This window comes from Simochromis diagramma, unplaced genomic scaffold, assembly GCF_900408965.1.
Source record: "Simochromis diagramma unplaced genomic scaffold, fSimDia1.1 OVJJ01000618.1, whole genome shotgun sequence".
NCBI lineage: Eukaryota > Metazoa > Chordata > Actinopteri > Cichliformes > Cichlidae > Simochromis > Simochromis diagramma.
In genome coordinates, this window is record NW_024387423.1 from 5,022,443 (window position 1) to 5,043,180 (window position 20,738).

The following is a 20,738-nucleotide window of genomic DNA, read 5'->3' on the forward strand; positions in this document are numbered from 1 at the left end:
GCAATAAAAAGTAATTTGTGTACTTATCCATTCACTGTTGGTTCCGTGATGTAGTATGGTGCATGAAAACGTGATGCATTTAGCAATACTCTTATGACATAAGAAGTTATAGAGTATTGTCTCAAATGTACAATTAACTACAGGCAGTGACCGCTTTGTTTATTTGTTTTCTGTATGCTATGAAATTAAATTGATTCGTTTATTCTTTGAACATAAAAGACCTCCAGTTTGAGACTGGGAGGAGATGCAAACCCAGCCTCAGGTGGTCACAAGCTAGTATACTCCTAATGCTGGTTCCAAGCCTACATAAATGAGAGGGCTGCATCAGGAAATGACAAACCTTTGGAAATAAGGGAGCAGCTAAAAGTACCTCTTTTTTTAATTTGGAAAAATGATTATGTTCCTAGCATTTTTTTTTTTTTCAAAAGACATGTTTATTTAAGACTTTCAGTGCACAAGGTTTACACAGTTTCAGTTAAAGTGACTGGAAAGTTGCAGAATGTGTATATCCCATTAGACACAATATCAAGAATAAGCCCAAATAATATAAGCACAGTGCACATCAAAACAACAAAATTCCATTTTCTTCCACCTTTCCTTGTGTATATGTATGTCTTTTTTCAATCTCAACATCAGTGGCAAGACATGAAATTATACATAATTGCTGTTGTTTATCGGATGTGATAATGGCACCTTTTAAACCCTATCCCTGCACAGCCAAAATTGCTTTGCAATTGCCCTTGCTTGACAACATTTGGAAAAAACTTGATGGCAAATATCTGTCATTGCCTGATAACACTAGCGAGAAACTGAGGTAGGGTGGCATCATGAAAACGTAGAAATTCAGGTATATTAAGGATCTACTTCTGTATCAAATAAAATGTAAATGTACAAAAGTGCTTGTTTGGCTAAAAAGGATCAGTAGAGATAGCAGTTGATACAAAAACAGTTAAGTGCTGTAACTAAGAAAAATGTGTGCTTTTATTTTGTAAACCTGGCACATTAAGGAATCATAATAAAATGATAAATAAGTGAAGGCTTTTATTTTTGAAAATCTGAACAATTTCTGAGGATAACATTTCATTTTTTTTAAGTTAACTGGGAGTTTTAACAGCTGGGATAAGCTCCAGTAACGTATGAAAGACAGTCCTGTTCTTGTATTAATCACCAGGGTATGTCACATAGAAAGAGACGAAGAGGCAAAACTGTGTACTACAGATAGGAATACAAACTTTATTTTACTCTATCTAATAATATTACATTACTATTACATTAATGTAGCAAAAGGTTCAGCTAACTTTGCATAAAAATAGGTGGTAGAAATATTCTTCAAGAAGCTATTTCTACTTTCTTATTTTAAGTAGGTTTCAGAGCCTGTACTTTTTCACTTCACTTGCTGTAAAAATCAGAAATCTTTGGATTGTAATGATATTGATATGATAGTGGTTAAAAGAGTCATTGAGGCTATTATAAAACCATTTACATACATCTGTAATTTATCATTTCAAACTGGTCGATTTCCAGACAGAATGAAAATAGCAAAAGTTATACCTCTATACAAATCTGGAAACAAACACCATTTCACCAACTACAGGCCTGTCTCTTTACTACCTCAATTCTCAAAAGTTCTTGAAAAACTGTTTAAAAACCGACTGGAAAAATTTGTAGATAAACAAAAACTACTCACTGAGAGTCAGTACGGATTCAGATCAAGCAGATCAACATCATTGGCACTATTAGATTCAATAGAATACATCACAAATTCCATAGACAAAAAGCAATATGTGGCTGGGTTCATGATATATTAATAAGAAAACTGGAACGTTATGGTATCAGAGGGGTAGTTTCAGATTGGGTCCGGAGTTATTTAAGTGACAGAAAGCAGTTTGTGAAAATAAATGGTGGTTGTTCCTTATGTATGGACATTGCTTGTGGTGTACCCCAAGGGTCAGTTTTGGGTCCAAAATTCTTCAACTTGTACATTAACGACATCTGTAAAGTGTCCAAAGTATTAAAAATGGTTCTCTTTGCTGACGACAAACATTTTTTGCTCTGGTGATGATCTGCAGAATTTATTGGAGGATATGACTAATGAAATAAGTAAAGTGAAGTTCTGGCTTGATAAAAAATAAATTATCATTAAATTTGAATAAATCTAAACTTATGTTATTTGGAAATAGTAGTTTAAATACAAAAGCAAAGATTCAAATAAATGGTGTTGATATTGAAAGAGTCAGTGAAAATAAATTTCTGGGGGTAATAATAGATGAAAAACTTAACTGGAGAGCTCACGTAAGATATATTCATTCCAAAGTATCACGTAGCATTGCAGTACTAAACAAGGCAAAACAGGTATTCGACAGAACATCACTTCATATTCTCTACTGTTCACTGGTTTCACCATACTTAAGCTATTGTGCAGAGGTCTGGGGCAATAACTATAAAACCACATTACATTCACTTTTTACTCTTCAAATAAAAAGCAATTCGAATCACCCACAATGCAGGTTATAGGGAACATACAAACTCACTATTTTTGCAGTCTGAAATATTGAAAATTGACGATATAGTGAAATTCCAAACAGCACAAATTCTATTCAAAGCAAAAAATAAAGACCTGCCAGGTAATATTCAGAGTATGTTTTTTTTGAAAGAAGGAAGTTATAATTTAAGGGGTTTTTGTAACTTCAAAACAATGAAGGTACGTACTACAAGAAAAGGCTTTTGTGTTTCTGTTTATGGAGTGAAACTGTGGAACAGTCTGAATATGGAATTAAAGCAATGTCCAAACATAAAACTGCTCAAAAAGAGTTATAAAAATATGATCTTCTCGAACTATAAAGAAAAGGAAAATATTTAAATTAAGTGAATGTCTCTATTTAAAAAACAAAAACAAACAAACAAAAAAAAAACTCATGATGTGATATTATAGTATATCAGAAATCTGTTCACTATTTTTATTACAAATTATATCAGTAAGGAAGCTGACTAAATATTAACTGATACTTTATGGCAAAGGGGTGGGATTAAATAAGTGTTTACTTCTTCCCACTCCCTTTCAACATGTAAATTAATCAGAACGTTTTTTTTTTTTATGTAATTTGTATAGTATTTTTTTTTCTTTCTTATTTTCTTTTCTAAATGTACTTGTATATTGTTCACATGTTGAAATAAATTACCAAATTACCAAAATTACCAATTACTTGAATCAGCACTTCAGCTTTTATTGTAGTGTTTTTTGACACTGGTATCAAAAGTACAGATATTCTTTACTTAGTTCTACTCAAATAAAGAACATCTGTACTTTTGCCACTTCTGTCTACTACTCAGCCACTGACAGCAGTTCAGCATGTCTTAAATACTCTTGAAACTGAGGAAGAATCAAGAACAATGTAAACGTCCTCCTTTTATGAGATGGTTAGCATGAGGGTCTGTGCAGACCTCCTTTTGCTCTACAGGTCCATATTGCCCTGCCCATACAGATGGTGCACTAGGGCTCTCAAGAACCTAAATATCTGCTCTGGCTGGAGGTGTGGCTGAATCATTTGCCACCTGGGTTCAGTTACTACACCTGTTTCCCATCTTCAAATTACCACTGTGGATTTGAGGACCAGTTCTTACCTCAATTTTGCTGTCATACCTGCTAGTTGTCATTTACCGCCTTGTGTTCCCATGGATAGATGGCAATGTCATGAATATATAGTACCTGCTAGTATTTTTAGATTTTATTATTATCATTATTAGTAGTAGTAGTTTTCAGTTTATCCAGCTATAATGTGTAGAAGTTAATTAATACCAGTGATAGTGCTATTGATCACTACTTTCTTATGGACAGCAATGGATGATGATCTAGTTTCTTCATGAGCAAAAGCTGTTTGGTGCAAGTTTCAGGTCTGTGGTGAAATTGCTTAACGAACAGGACTTCTCTACATGCCTGAGAAAATAACCTTGAAGGCAAACTAGCCAAATTTAAATATTTAAAGATACATATTCTGATCCCCAGAACTTCTTCATTATGCTCAGTGTCCCATACATATTTATATATACACTCAGGGTAAGAATAAAGTGTACCCATTGTCGATTCTAAGATTTTACATATCAGGAATCATAAAAAGATCATCTGTCCTTTAGCAGGGTCGAAAATTGCATAATAACAATACATAACAACGGCATCATTTATTTAACAAAAACTAAGCTAAAATGCAAAATTATTGCATGAAAAACTGAGGTGCTTAGTTTTTCACATGCTGTTTTTGCATTTTGACTTAGATTTTTTTAAATAAATAATGACACATTGTAAAATGTCATGTACTCTCGTGATCTATTTCCTCATTTAAATTAATTGAATAATTTTAAAACATGCTAAGCTTTGATAAAACTATGATATATGATGCCTTAGAAATGAGGTCAGATGCACTGAACACTAATGAAACCTTTATTTTAAAACAACAACATTTGGGAATCTTTAACAAATGCAGAATGTAGAATGTTACATTAGTGCTTCCCATCACTAGTACACATCAATTAGCAAACTGTAAGTAACTAAGTAAAGTCTATTTCAAATTGCAGTGAATTAATCATCTTTTCATTCTGAATGACAAATCAACCCTTACAGTGTCATTTAATAACCAGGAAGTTAAACTTTTGATCTCTTTTGAGAGATCGTGCTTTTTAATCATCAATTGTACCCAAATGTTTGTCTTGATGGATAAGGAATATTATGTTTCTGTGGACTGCCTCTGAAACCATTTGTCTAACGCACTTGTTACAGTAATGAACACCACAGAGTCTGGGTCACGCTGACCAATCTTGAAAGAGCTCAATTATCGGTGCTTTTCACAACATGCGGGCTGTGTTTATGTTTTTCAGTTTAGTGGTTATCTGTTTAGTCAGAATAAATCACTTGAATACAGACATGCCTGGAGGGTAGATGGCTAAAATGTCTCTTTTGGAATACTGAAGACAACGTTATGAGGGATCAATAAACCTTCTGGTTTTCGTTCACAAAATTGTTCGAGTGGAACCCTGACATTTGTGCTCCTAATGATCATACCAGATTAATATTTAATAAAAATGATGTAAAGTAATAGCTTCACTGATCAGCAGTTACTTAAAAAATGTATTTAGGTGCTAACTTCTATAAAGCCATCACAGTGCCAGAAAGAAAGGAAAAGAAAGTATTATCGTTATTGTTGTTGCTGTTGGTTAAAAGAGAAAACAATGAGGTATATTTAAATTGAATTAATTATACTTTATTTGACAGTACAAAACAAAATTATACAGTTGTAAACACCACAAGGCACAGTACAGCAGCACAGGCATACAATTTGGGACATAGTGTTACATGTACCATAAGGAGTGATAACAAGTCATTATTGACCTGTTTGGGAAGGATTACTTGTTTTCTGATTAAACAGAAAGAGTTTGCAAGAGGAAGAAAATGTATGTAAATCTTATATGAATATATGTGCGTTTGTGTGTTTGCAGTTATTTAATATCATACAGTACAATACAAGGCTCTCTACATTACATTTACTTACACAGATATACCAGTTTGTTACATTACACACTATTTATTTGCAGTTCAATAAAAAGCAGCTTTCAAACAGTCTTGAAATACTGGTTAAGACTGTGTAAACTGTGAAATTAAAGCTTTATGCTTTCTGGAGGAAATGTGACAGTCATTGTCGCCAAATCACAACCTGAAACTTTTGAGGAAGGGGTGGGGACACGATTTGTTACAATGTGTAAAGAGTTAATGATCTTCTAAGATGAGCTGTGTACAGTTTAAAAGAAAGTACGTCCCTTGGCAAAATATTCTCATTAGATGACGAGATATCTGAATTTTTTTTTAACTCACTGTGCTCTTTGGTCGATTAAATCAGCAGTGTGGCTAATGCTTTTTTTTTTTGTCTATCAGTACGTTCTTTTAAACTTTAGAATTGGTGTTGAGCTCATGTGACTCCAGGGCAGCTGTAATAAATGACAGTTTTATCTTCAGCGTATTTTGTGATTTTTAACCTAAAGAATTACGTTGTGATGCGAAGTGAATGAGCTCAGAGTAAAAGCTCCTTTTTACTCTCATGTCATTTTAGTTTAATGAAATATTGGAATTGGAAATAAAGTAAAAACCTGGTGAAATATGCTCTGCAGGAATCCTAACTTCATAACAGTCTTTTAACAGAAACAGCAAACAGATATATAGCGACATTAACATAATATGGACTGGGATTCAGTAAAACTTAGAGCGCTCAGCATTTCAATTATTTCTGAGCGCTGAATATTTGAAGATTTTTCACCCAGAACAATAACAACAATAAAAACATAAAGGTAATGAAAATAAAGGCCACATGCTGTTTGAACTTTATCAGCTAACTGAAAATGAAACAAACCAACATAAATAAAACGTGACATTGTTTGTGTGTAGCACCTCAACATCTTCCACAGTTGTCATGTTGACAAATATCCATGGGCATCTAAACATACAGCATTCATTTTCTTGGAGCTTTCATTGGTCGTTATTGGGAATGGCTAATGCAAAAATATCCAAGAACATTTCTCACACTGCTACTTAGCAAGCTGCATTCAGGGACCTTTGCATTTATGGAAAAGAACAGGCTGAACACCACATGAACTGTTTAACTGAATCCCATTCACTAGCAGTAATTAAATGGTGGAGTTGTCCAATGCACAGCTTCACACAAAATTAAAGAACACTACGATTTCATTGTGTGTGTGTGTGTGTGTGTGTGTGTGTGTGTGTGTGTGTGTGTGTGTGTGTGTGTGTGTGTGTGTTTTCTTGGCACTTTTAAACTTCCCACCACCATTATCATTGTTTTTAAATAAACTGCTCTCCTCTTCTTTGTTCCTTGGACATTTACTGTGCATGCATTCACTCAGTGTCCATGCAGTCATCCTCTCTCTTTTTCTCTCTCGCACTCTCTCTCTCTTTCTTTCTTTCCCACTCTCTCTGTAGCCCTCAGACCACCAACCAGTGATGCAACTGTGGGGGGGGAAAAGTGCAATGCGTCAAAGAAATAAATTACAGCACTGTGCTCCCGTACAAATTACCATAAAGTATGATTGAATTAACTCTTACAGTGAACTGCCGGACCTCCCCGTTGTCTACCAGATGATGCTCTGTCTCTGGGGTGATGGCATAAGCCAATCTCTGTTCAAGGGAAAAGAGTAATTAACTCTTGTCATACACTCCACTTAATTAATCAAGAAAGAGCTCCATCATGACAAAGGCAGCTAAAGATGGAAGATTAGTATGGATAAGAATCATCTGAAAAGATTTTGGAGCTTATAGACTTACGTCGCAAAACTTTCCAGGCAGTGTGCACAGTTTGTAGATGGCATAGAGAGGCACCATGGTCATTGAGGACATGGCCAGACACCACCCAAGCATGTTAGCCCATGCAGGAAACATGTAGGAGCCATAGTTTGGGGGGTTAAATGTGGCAAAGCTCACCACAACCATGAACTATGGGAAAGAGATTTATGAACACACATGACCTGAAAAACCACTGATTAAAAGGAGGTAAGATTATTGCAAGACAACACTTGTGGCTGATGTTAAAATGGAAAGCATAGTAAGAAATGAACTCAATCATTCATTCTCATGATGAGTGAATCACATGCCTTAGCCACCCCAGGAAAGATGAGAGACTAGGGAATAATAATATCCAGTGAAGTTGTTTCCTTTGTGTACGTATTTGGAAGAAGATGCTGTAGTAACAGTGTTTTGCTGCTGACATATAGTTGTGTGAGTGTACTGCAAGACATAAGCAGAGGATATGAACAATCTGATTTATACTCAGTGTGAATGTGAATCAAAAGCTAAGCAGTGAGATAATGATAGGGTTAATGTATGGGGGTTGAATAGCTACTTTATTCATTCAGCAGGTCTGTTGACTTTTTTAAATGCAAAATTAAACATGCTTTTTTATTTCTGGTATTGAGGTCACATTTTGTCTGTGGAAAACTAAATTCTCTGTTTAAAAGTCAAACTTTGTTTGGTTATCATGATAAAAACAAAACACTGATGAGAGGAGAATCAGATCAAACTACAGTCTAAGTTTTATGCATCTTTTGATTTCACATTTTTTAACTTTCACTTGCTGGGGTTTGTATGACTCACCAGGAGGAAGCAGGGACTGACAAACTTCCAGCATAGCCTCCAGTACCTGCCTGGTCGGTGGCCAATCATCTCCTCAATGTCATCGCTGAAACGGTCCACTCCTAAAACACACAGAAATACTCAATATTACCATGACATGGTTAAAGAAAAGCAGAGTTACAGTACTGTATATTAGCTTGGAGCATAAGAAGAACAATCTCTCTGTCTTTCTCTCTGCACAATTCCAAGAGAAATTTTGGTATGAGCATTATCAACGCAGGGTGTGTGCTCATGCTCCATGTGTATACATTTAAATTGAAAGTTAAGTCTAATACAAAAAACCTGTAATACCAGAGGTTAAAAATACAGCATACCATTAAACTATTTGCATTAACCAACGTCATTCTGCAAAGCTAACCATTATGAGCTGCTGCACCATTTTTCACCTTTGTCATGATTTTGCTTCTCTTATTCCTTGGCTGCATTTTGCCTTTGTGCCTTCCTGTCCTGAAGGCATCTCTCACCGCAGAGGAATAGATCCGGAACGACTGCCAGGTATTCCGCACTGCTAGATGTACTTATGCAGTGGAGTGCAGATCAAAAGACCACAGTGGCCGGGGTCAAGCATTTCTGTCAGCAGTTATGAGTATTGGGGGGAAAAGAGCCAGAAAAAGGCCCCCTAAAGCCTTAGGCTTGATTTATCTGACTTGCCAAGGTCAGGACCCACCAAAGTGGGGCAATATGTTGACCTCATTGCCCGGGGCCTGCTTAGTATTTAGTCCTTTATGCACCTCTTCATAGTCATACTTATTAGACATTAGACAAGAAACTCAGTCTCTGACCTTTAAATTGTTTTTCTGTCTGCTGGTGTTTCCGAATAGGGTCTAGAATTTCCACTCAATTATTGTTATTTTTTTTAAATTTGCTTGTTTTTCTTTTAAGCTGTTATTGCTGTCGGTGAAAATCAATGAAAAAAAATCAAACACACATAGACTTACCCCTTCCTTCTGGGGGGGGGGGGACCTAGATGGCTATCATTACTGCAATTATCTACAGAACCACAAGAGGTCACTAAAGAGCACACAGGGGTCTAATATTTGTCTTCATGAGCTCCTACCAAAATTAGAGGTGTCTTTCTATACAGTGCCTCTTACCCTGTAAATATAATAATTTTTTTTATTTTCTTCCTCTGTCTGATGTCATTCACAAATAATTTAATTTGTTATTGACAAAAATTATGTTAAATGGAGTATCATAAGAATCTGGTCACATGGAGAGAGTTTGACTTGCACACAAGAGCCTGCGATCTAGATATGAGGCAGCTGATTCCCAAGATACAATTTTCTTTATATAGTTCTTCATCACTGCTGAGTGAGCACAAAGATTCACACGGGCAATGGTTAGAATTCGTCTTCATCTTGCAAGCCCCACAGGTACTGTATATGCTTGTGACTTGGGTAGAGATTTGGTCAGAGAGTGAAGTGGCCAGTAGGAATGGATCGTCTGGCAGCAATATTCTTACATCTAATAGAAATATGTTGCATTGAGGCACAGATGACTTATGCGAAAAGATTTCTCATCAAACCCTTAATAAAGCATCAGCTTTGTTGGCCATGAAAAAAAATCATCCCCCTGCCTCTTTTCTTTAGTCCATCTTTCTCACCATAGAACCACGCTATACCGATGGCTTCAATAAGCACTCCAAACAGAATCGATGTTCCTGCTGCAAAGTGGTCCAGCAGAGTAAACACATACATCCCTCCCTGGAGAGGAAGAGGAGAGAAAGAAAATAATGCCTGTAAGTTTTCTACTGTTACCTTGTTTTTAGACAGTTTTGCAGATATTATGTCTGTACATATGCAAACACTAGAGTTTAACCACAGCGCAAGGATAAATACTAACTAGCACACTAACATGATGTGCATGCCATTAAACACAGACTCCTCAATAAGAGACTTACATTTGTCACACAGAAGAGGGAGATGAGAAAAGTGGAAACAACAATAAAGAGGGTGAACAGCTCTCTGTGCTTGTGGAGGAATTTGAATTCATCAATTAGTCCCGTGATCACTGATTCCATGCCACCCATCTACAACAAAAAACACAGCAGTTAGAAAGAAAGAAAAAGTCAGTCCTGAGCTGTTAAGTCACTGAAGAGGCCCGTCGATGCTTGGATAGTTACTGCTCCTAGACTATATATTTGAGAGTAATGAAAAACAGTAATTTGGCACAGAAAAGGTATGCTATTTGACTGACCAAAGGGATGTAACTGTGAGTGTCTGTGTGGATACTCACTGCACTGTCAATGCCCAGAGTCAACAGCATGATGAAGAAGATAACTGCCCAAATTGATGACCCGGGTAGTGTTGCAATGGCTTCGGGGTAAATGACAAAAACTAATCCAGCACCTAAAAGAGCACAAAAACCATGAAAAAAAGAGCAAAGGTGAACAGCAGCGCAAAACAAAATGTAGTGCTCAAACTATTTCCCCTTCTAGCAAATATAAAATAAAAGTAAAAGAGGAGGTAGAACAAAAATGGATGTTGTGGATTAGCCAAAATCAACAGCCTTATAGCCTTCCCCTCAGTTTTATGACATTTTAAACTCAAAATTAAACAGTTTACAAAGCTTTGCATAATCAACAATAAACAATCATACCGTCTCTTGCAACTTTGTCTAGAGCCACGTTGTGCTTTTGGGACATGTACCCAAGGAAGGAGAAAACCACAAAGCCAGAGAAGAAACTTGTTAAAGAGTTGATGGAGCTGGTAATGATGGCGTCCCTGGATCAATAAAAGAAGGCAGAAACACGATAGTCCATAATAAGAATGTAAAACACTTTGTCAATATATCATCAGCCAGCACACAGTCAATATCTACATAACTGACCAGACCAGCTGTGAATCAGGGATGCACTTAAAAAAAAATTTATGTACAGGCTTGACATCAGCTTAGGAAACCTTTGACTGATCTAGATCTAGATAGATTGCTCTGTCAGATTTTCAGTATCTTGCATCATGTGACAAACTAGTGAGTTGTTCTTTTCATTAAAAAAAACAAAAAAACAAAACAGCAATAACCTTCTTAAGATTAAATGGTACGTTAAAAGCGAGTTTATGCTTTTATGGAATCCTCGAAGTGTTAGTTATCAGAAGCATTTTTTTAAAGGGCAAAAAGGGGGAGATAAAAGCCACCTGTGGGTCGCAGATGATTTTCAAAGAGTGCAACAGTTTTGATTGGTGTAACATCTAAAGTAGTCTGCTGCGCAGCTTGGTGTCAAAGACATAGAGGGTTTCAAGGAGCTTCAAAGGTTATTGTAATTCACCTGCTTATGTTGCATGTGTGCTTGCAGAATCAGCTTCCCCACCTCCGTGTGCCTCCGTGAATTCCCACCTGCCTCTCCCCGTGTATCCGTACCTGTAACAGTTGTTGCTGAATTTGTTGTAGCTGGAAAAGGCAATTAGCACACCAAACCCCACTCCCAGCGAGAAACAGATCTGCGTTGCTGCCTCAATCCAGACCTGGGGAGAGAAAGAACAAGCGCACTTGTGTGAAGCGGCAAACAAAAGGCACAGGAGAGGGAAAAAGCCATTATTAGAGATAATTGCAGGAAACTCATTCAACAGCAGCAGATGAAAGACGCTTGTGAATACGGGGGGTAATTTTGCAAATTACTGCTCCATGCATCTATCTAATCTAATTCTCCAATTGCTCCCGTGCATCTCTCAATCTCTGTCCTTGCTTTCACTATCATAAATGAATCCTTTAGTCACGCATGTGGATTTATTGGGACCCTCAACACCTAGTGTTAAGCTAAATTAGATATTTATATTGTGATAGGAAGTTTCATGGATAAGAAAAATATTTGAAATGAGTGACACAAGTAGTTTTCTCAAATTTCTTTATTGCCTCCAGGGAAGGTAGCAATTAAAACAATGCTGTGTTTACTTGCACTGAAATAATTCCACATTCAGGCTTTTGGCACAATAAAATTAAAGGGTTAATTTAACAGTAGACATAGAGGATAGCAATAGTAGAGCCCAATGCTCTTGTTATGCTTCTTGTTTGTTAAGCAAATAAAACTTCATTATGCTTTTTTTCTGTTATCGCTGTTTCAGGTTCTCTTAATCTGTGGACTTGAGCTCAGAATTTTATGTGTCAACATTTTTTGTGTGTGAGCAGGTGTGTTGTCTAAATCACTCTTTGTGGAACCATAATTAAACTAAACTAAACTAGACTAAAATAAAATAAACTAAGATAAAACACAGATTTAGACTTTCTTTTATTGATGGCCACTTCCATCTTTTATATACAGCCTGTATTTTCTACCCTTTTTTCTGAGTTGTTGTTTTGTTTTTTTCTGTTTTGGTTATTTATCTCAGAAAATCTATAACTATGCCAACAAATCTACAGCTATAAAATACTTTCTTGGATTATGTTATATCACATTTTGGGTTGATAAGAATATCATTCATCAAGATCTAGGACTTTAAATGCTTAAATTTTAAATTTATCAGCGTTAGTTGTTGCAGTATGTGTTGGTTTTGACCTATACACTGGCTTTGCATTGGATGTCAAGCAACAGGTACAAGTTACAATTCCCTGCCATGAGAACTCCTGTTAAGCACAGTAGTATGATATGTTAAAAAAAAATTGTTGTAGTTGTGCATTCTTCATTTTTTAGTATTGGAGTCTCTTTACATGCAAGTGTAAAAATTAAATACCGGAAATACAAGTGAAAATGTAAATAAAGCCACAGTATTTCCCCTCATACTATATCTTCTTCTTGTGGAACACTGTCACTCTCACTTCACTTGTGTCTCCTCTTTCTTCTTTTGGCGCTCACCTTGGCGTCACAGAGTCTTAGGAAGTCCACGGAGAGGTAGGCCTTAATGCCATCAATGGCTCCAGGCAGGGTGACTCCGCGGAGCAGCAGCACAGTCAAGACCACATAGGGCATGGTGGCTGTGATCCACACAACCTGAAAGAGTCACACAAGGTACACACACACACACACACACACACTCACATGATACACACAAGAAAAAGATACATGCATGCAGAACAATCATGCATTTAAAGATGGTGCTGCATTTGACTGCTATGCTGTTAAAGTCACTGTGCACCATGACTCACTTAGATTTTTAGTTTTGCAAATATAACAGTAATTAATGTCTGCTATCTTATATGTTACCTTGCCAGAAGTCTTGACTCCCTTCCAGAGACTGAAGTAGAGCAGAACAATAACCACAGCTAGACAGGAAGTCAGCTGCCAACGTGGACGACCCAGGTTATCAATGCCGTTACTGTCCTGGATATGGAGTACTGCCCTTCTGAGAAAGGAGAACATTCAAGCAAGAGGCATGGTGACTCCTAAATCACCATTTAGTGTACACTGACTGTCTTGTATGTATGAGCACATTCAAATTTAGAAAGACTTCACTTAACAGAGGTGTGAAGAGACAGGATGAGCTCAAGAATACTGGCCTAAAAAGCTGTCACCAGAATTTCATGTCACACATTGTTGACACCAATCCATCGTCTGCACTGGGCTTAACATTGTAGCTAATTTCTGAGTTTTTAGTCACCATAGTTACTGCACTAAATCCAAAGGGTTCCGTTTTTTTCTGACGAGAGCTTAGCGCCTTAAAAAAAAAGAATAAAAAGAACATATGCAACAGAAGGTAAAGCAACACCTCTGTTGACTTCTCTCCAGACATTTAAAAAGAAAAAAAATAACCTATTTTATTATTTCTGTCATGAAAATGTATCAACACCAAATAAATATATGTTTAAATATGTTCCATATGAACTACAGGACGTAAAATACCATTACTAAAACACACACATCTAAAGTACATACAGTACTGTATGTACTGTATGTACTGTATGTACTGAGTAGGATATTCAGGGTTCACTGATTCCAGATGTAATCATAATAACTGCTGCAATCAAGATAAAAATGACTAAAGTTCATTATAATATTATTATTCATATCAGAAACTGAAGTATAAACCAGGCTCCAGATACCCTTCATAAGATTGGCTTTACATCCAGTCCCTGTTTCTGAAAGATGATACTTGAGCTTCACCTAAAGGGAGATTTGAGACCTCAGGCTGTCTGACCAGATGCTGCACCAAGTGTCGCTGCATCTGTTGCAAGTGCTGAAAATAATGCATTATAATGAATTACATTATCACAAATGGCAGCTAAGATGGGAAAACTGCCTAAAGGTGACAACGTTCAAAGTCTACTTTATTCTAGATAGTTACCAAGCATGTGTCACGTTAAAGACTAAATTCAGTGGATATTGTTTTTGCCTTGATCCATAAATTTAGAGGCAGCCTAACAGATGAGACTAAATAAGATCAGCCAATTTTCAGCTGATATAGTCAAATTGTCTGCAGGTGGTTGTGCATAAATAGCCCACTGCCATTTTATCTAACGTGGATGAAATACTGCATCTGTCACAGCAGAACAACCCCTTTCACTTGCTGAAATAGGAGACACCTGGTCAGCTTCATAAAGGAAGGCAATATTGGCTAAATGCAGCCAAACTGTGCATTTCTGATTCTCTGTTATAATATATCTCAGCTATTTAGGCTGCAAAGGCATTCCATTACTGCACTCCAACCAAACACATCATACCTCATGCAGTAGACATGTGCAGGACTATCTAAGCAACCTTTTTTACTCCTTACAAATAGTGTGCTAAAGCTGAAGATCAGGCCAACTTACTCAAAATACTCCTGAGCCGGGGTGGCTTTGTAAATGTCACTGACTGAGCCGTTGTCAGCCCAGTCGGAGCAGTTTGGACTGTTCCACGTGTTGTTGCAATGAACCCACGGTAGCTCGCCAGTGAAAGAGGAGAAGAGGTAGAACATTGCCCATGAGATGATGACGTTATAGTAGAAACCAACATAGAGGGAGATGAGGATCACTGTAAAGCCTACGCCTGTTGAGGGAAACATAAGTTATGAATATCATAGACACTAAGGATACAATACTGAAGAATATTACTACTAATACTAATAATATTACTGTCTTTCTCGTGACCAGACATAACATATTGTTAGTGCACACCATAAAGCACACTGTGAGTATACAGTAGCCAGAGTAGCCAGTGCTACATGCCTGCAGTCTCACAAAAAAAGAAACAACCTTCAAACGCTGCCTCTTTATGCCTTAATTATCAATCCATCTACCCTTTCTGTAAATCAGAAACAATGTCCACTCTTCTAAGGCTGTATTTAAATGTTAACCTTTGCTAGGAAGCATAACTGCAACTGTGCCTTATTGATTTCTTTGTAATGTGGATGTGATATTTGTCCAGGGAGCCATCTCTCTTATTAGCGCCACATGCGGCCGTGCTATCTCTCAATCTCCCTTCACCAACCCTTTCTAAGTCCTTTTTTCTTCAAATGGATTGATCCTGGGAGGAAACCAGCTTTTTGATCAGAATAATTACTGTCAATACGGGCATGTGTACGTGTATTTGAATAATTACTGTTATCCCCCTGCTGAGAGACAGAGAGAGAGTGAAGCGTGTGATTAGAACGTCAACGTACTCTGTGTGGTCCCTGACAGACGGCACATGCTCCAAGGAACACACATAGACGAAAAACACGAAGCAACACGTACACACTGCGGGCCACCTTCAGACCAACAAGGGCACGATGCCACACAAGACAGCCTTATGGCTTCTCACTGTGGAGCAACAGATGGTCTGCTGTTATCAGAGGTAACTTCTTCTAAAAAATCAAAGGGAATTCAGAGAAAGCGACGGATGAATGCACACAAATTAAAGCTTGTTTAAAAAGCGTAAAAAACAGAGCCAAGTAAAGTGTATCATTATATTTTCAACTCATGACTTTGCTTAGAAACGTGAGTCGGACTTCATGTTTGTTTCTCCATTAGTGTATGTTTGGATGGCATTTCTCCTGAACTGCGCTTTGCTTAACGGTGTGTTGAAAAGTACCCAGAACAAGCATCAGCCAGTGTTACCTGCCACTGGGTGACACAAAAGGATGCGGACAATCAGAATAAAAGTCTAAAAGCCCAATTTTCATTTGCTTTCCATGTGAGTGCCAGCAGAACCTGATGTTCCGGGAGGGATAAACAATGCCTGTCGCTGCTCAGCTCAGAGACAAGCAGACAAAAGAGACTGGCATGTGGACAGGCAGGCATGTGGGCAGGCAAGCAGACAGAAAGACACGTAGGGATTAAAGGGAGAATGTTAGCAGACAGACAGCCATGTAGGCAGATGGACATACAGAAAAATGTAACTCGTCCCATGATACATTTATTATATTCCTAAGAGGGTGTGCGTATATCCTCGAGTGTTTGCATATGTGAGTAAGGGTCTGTCACATTTGATTTTACCTTCATACATTTTACTTTCCTACCTTTAAATATGGGGCATATCTTCCAGACTCCTGCTGCCCCCTCTCTGTTATACTGACCCAGAGCCAGCTCCATGTAGAAGAGTGGCATGCCTGCTATCACCATGAAAAACAGGTACGGCACCAGAAATGCACCTACACACACACACACACACACACACACACACACACACACACACACACACACAATTTTAAAAAGAAATACATTTATTTACTTATGTCTTGCAGACATGTTCACACCTGTAAATTCAAAGAACAGCATCAGTTTAGTGCCAGTTTACAGGATCATATGCAGTGTCAACGCAGATTATGAAAATGTAGTATTTAGTATTTTTACATTTTTCTTTCTATGTCAAACTGCCACTGTACGATAGACAGGTTACTTTTGCCCTCTTTACTCCAATAATTGACTATTCTAATAAGATGAAAACACAATTTTCAAAAGAGGGGGCTCATATATAAAAGTGTAGTTTGTCTTTGAAGATAAAGTTTATGCCTCTGACAGAACTTTTGTCATATTTCCTTATATACATATTAGACTTAGTGACGTGAAAGGCTGTGTGTTAGCCTTGACCATAGCTGCAGCATCATTTACAGCTCTTAAACATAATGAGAGCTCTATGTTAAACAGCCATAATTAGTGACACTGATTGTTAGAGCTAATCTATTCAGAACAGCTGTGGTGGTTTTTCCCCTATTTTGATCTCTGTAAAGGGTTGAAATAAGACGAAAACAGCGGCCATCATACACACAGATCTGAAGCACACACAAACATGTGCATGTAGTACATGCATGCATAAAGTACTCTAGCCTGTAACTAATTCCTCCTTTTCTCCGCCTTCTTCTCTCTCTGTTTCATTATTTTTCTTATTTGCCTTTGCTCAGCACAGTCACCATGTTTATGCCCTCCTACCCCTCTCAATGTGGCAGACTAATCCCCTGGACTGGGGCAAAAGAAAGAAAGAAAGAAAGAAAGAAAGAAAGAAAGAAAGAAAGAAAGAAAGAAAGAAAGAAAGAAAAACACAGTTTCCTCACATCAGTCTCTTCATCAATCTCACCTCCTCCATTTTTGTAGCAGAGATAAGGGAACCTCCAGACATTTGCCAGGTCCACAGCAAATCCAATCACGGACAGGAGGAAGTCAATTTTCTTTCCCCAGGTCTCCCTCTCTTCCTCCCCACTGGGGTTAGTCTGAGTCGGAGTTGGAGTCACTAAGGTGGTCGATGTGAACTGAACCCCATTCTGTTCCTTTACAAGTATCAGCTCCACCTGAAGGGTCACCAAGTTTAAAATCAATCATGCATAATGCAGAATGGAATATTACAAACACATTCACCATAAGAAATGTTATTCATGGTGATGTATTAAAAAATGTACTGTAAAATACTATTATTTGTACTATTTTTGTCATTCTTTAAAAAAAGCATCATATTTGTATAATGCTGATCTTTAGCACTATATAGTTTAGTACAATATAATGAGTCACACAGATGAGAGAGCAAATGCAGTCATTTCATAAATTGAGACCTTTGCACAGTAACAGCACTGTGTGTCTTAGATGTGTACCGACCTCTTTTGGACCCATCGTGTTGGAGGTGGGTTTTTCTGGGGCTACAACTGAGGACATCACGGTGCAAAATGGTAATAGTTGAAATCTCGGTAGGTAAAGCTGACAAGTCTTGAGCACAAAATGAGACAGAAAAAAAGGAGGTTTTTTTTTTTTATTCCTTTTGTGAAGAATAAGGTTTTTGATTCAAGTATAAAAATCATCAAAAGGATCACTAGGATGAAAATTAAGGATTAAGAACAATATACTGAGATGCTTTTAAACACTGAAACTGTAGCAAAAATATACATATTTTAAAAAAAATTAAATGTGGCATAAGAAAGAGAAAGAGAAAACACAACTGAGAGTCATTTGATTCAGACTGAGGGTAACAAGAAGGGATGGGGGAGCATGTCTACAAGGTCATCACAGCATGCTCGTTTTATTTCACAAGTGCTGATAACCATTTTACTTGCAGAATGGCCTAGTATGTTGATGATGCACACTATCTACCAACATGTTGTACTCCAGATTTAATTTTGGTTAAAAATTATGTCACAAAAATACTTTTTATGTGAAAGTGTATGTGTTTTTTTGTTTTTGTTTTTCTCTAAATCTTTTCAAAAGGATCACATCAAATTATTGTAATTAAATTGCAATTAATTATTTTTTTTTTTTTACTAACAACACAGGATATAATGGATATATATAATGCTGTTAATACAGGGAAATACAGAGTTACAAAGCACAAAACATTTTCAACTACAAAATGATATTCTTACCTTTTAGAAATAATAGCTGAACCCCGATGTCAGTTTGGATTCAATTCCAGTGCTGATGTTCTCTAGTGTGCTGTAAACTGATGCTGATCATATTTACGCAGACCTTCCTTGATAAGTTAGACTCAAAGCAAGAGATGTTAAGCACAAACAGAAGGGGAAAAAAAGATGATAATTAAGAGAGAAAAAGATGAGGAACTGGCAATCTATGAGTTATAGAAAGCCCTCCCACCCTCCTTGGCTCCACTGACAGACACACAGAGCCCCGAGCACCCTGTGGGTTTGTATGGAGATCTGTCTGCGGGACCACTCTTGAAATATGAGAAACAATCAACAACACCCCCCCATCACCGTCACTCTCCTCCCTCCCTCCTCGATCAAGCTTCATGTCTTCCTCCTCCTCTCTCACCCATCATATATCCATGTAAGTGTGAGGGGATAAAAAGCAAATACAATATTGCAACACTTATTCCCAGATGCATGCAGTTTCAGCATCGTTATCATCCTCTTGATTCAGATACATTATAGCTGTATAACATAAGCACCTAATCTTTTCTGGCCCACGGATAAGACAGCAGTGAGCTTAAAGCTTAAAGATTTATAAAATAAAGTGCAATAACATTTTTAAAAAACATAAATAAATTTAAATAATAATTTTATTAATTACATTGAAAAGCCTTAATTTTGCATCTAACCTACAGCTGTATTGGTAAATGGACTGATTCTTATATAGCGCTTTCCTACTCTCCCAGAGAACTCAAAGCACTTTATACGACATGCCACATTCACCATTTCACACTTTCTTTTATTCTTTCTATCCACTATTCACACTTTCATACTCCAATGGATGCATAGTTAGTATCTTGCCCAAGGATATGCAGACTGAAGGAAACAGGGATCAAACCACCAACCTTCCAATCAGTAGATGACCTGCTCTACCTCCTGAGCTACAGCCACCCTTTATATAAGGTAGAGTGGTTGTGGTTAAAGCTGTTCATAGACTTTCTTGGTTTTATGTTCAGGGAACTCACCTTTAACAGCAATACAGTTGGCAGCAATTCATTGCAATCTCAATACCCAAAGTACTAAGGTGATAGAAGAAAGACGGTGGTAAAAAAAAAAAAAAAGAGAGAAAACTATACAGCTCCTTCAACCTCCAAAATAAAACTATTCAGTAAATTAATTTGCAGTGGGTCTGAGGCATTATCACCAATATATGATTTGAATAAGCTGCCATAACAATAACAATTTTAATATATAATTAGTAAAAATGTATTTTAATTTGTCTTAAAAAATGTCAAAAAAAACAAAAATAAATACGCAAAAGGGTTGGCTTGGCCGAATCAGCATGAACACAGAATACCATTATGCAACAAACTGCAATGATTCAGTCTCTCAAAATCAAATCTCTAACTTGGCTTCACCTGAGATTCAAACTAGCTTATAACAATACCTGTCTCCTGGAGTAGCTAGCATTAGCGAAAACCCTCAAAAGAAATGAAACACTGTGAGCAGCAGCAAGAAAAGACAACCGTATCTAATAATAATATGCATCGAACCCTATCCCACTTGAAATCAGTGTCAGTCGCACAAAGAACAACACACACACACAAACAAAATACTAATTGAACTAAATGAAACTTTGCTTTGGGGTTTAATAGTAAGAAGCAGAGCTAGAAGTAAGGTGTTCTGGGAGGTTTTAATAATTTTGCCTCTTATGTGTAAAACCCAAGGTTAACATCAAAGGTCTTTCTTAGTTGATACCCCCCCTTCTACCTTTAAAACGATCTCAGTGACCAAGTGACACACCGTGTCCAAGCAAAAATGTCATTACCTGTAATGTTCAGCAGGCAAAACAGAATCAGCACTGACACTTAGACCCCTTCCAT

At 37.2% G+C, this 20,738-nt stretch overlaps 1 protein-coding gene across 1 annotated transcript; it reads right to left on the minus strand.

Moving 5' to 3' along the window:
* Positions 1-6,794: 6,794 nt before the first annotated feature.
* slc6a3 (solute carrier family 6 member 3) lies at positions 6,795-19,645 on the minus strand. The gene is made up of 16 exons (XM_040013371.1): positions 18,853-19,645; positions 18,095-18,202; positions 17,583-17,793; positions 16,528-16,659; positions 14,861-15,077; positions 13,317-13,455; positions 12,969-13,103; positions 11,540-11,643; positions 10,781-10,905; positions 10,418-10,530; positions 10,083-10,211; positions 9,786-9,885; positions 8,144-8,244; positions 7,319-7,486; positions 7,100-7,171; positions 6,795-7,003 (listed from the first exon to the last, which is right to left on the minus strand). Exons 2-16 carry the CDS (start codon positions 18,149-18,151, stop codon positions 6,980-6,982), a joined length of 1,827 nt encoding a protein of 608 aa, XP_039869305.1. The 5' UTR covers positions 18,152-18,202; positions 18,853-19,645; the 3' UTR covers positions 6,795-6,979.
* Between the last annotated feature and the right edge of the window lie 1,093 nt (positions 19,646-20,738).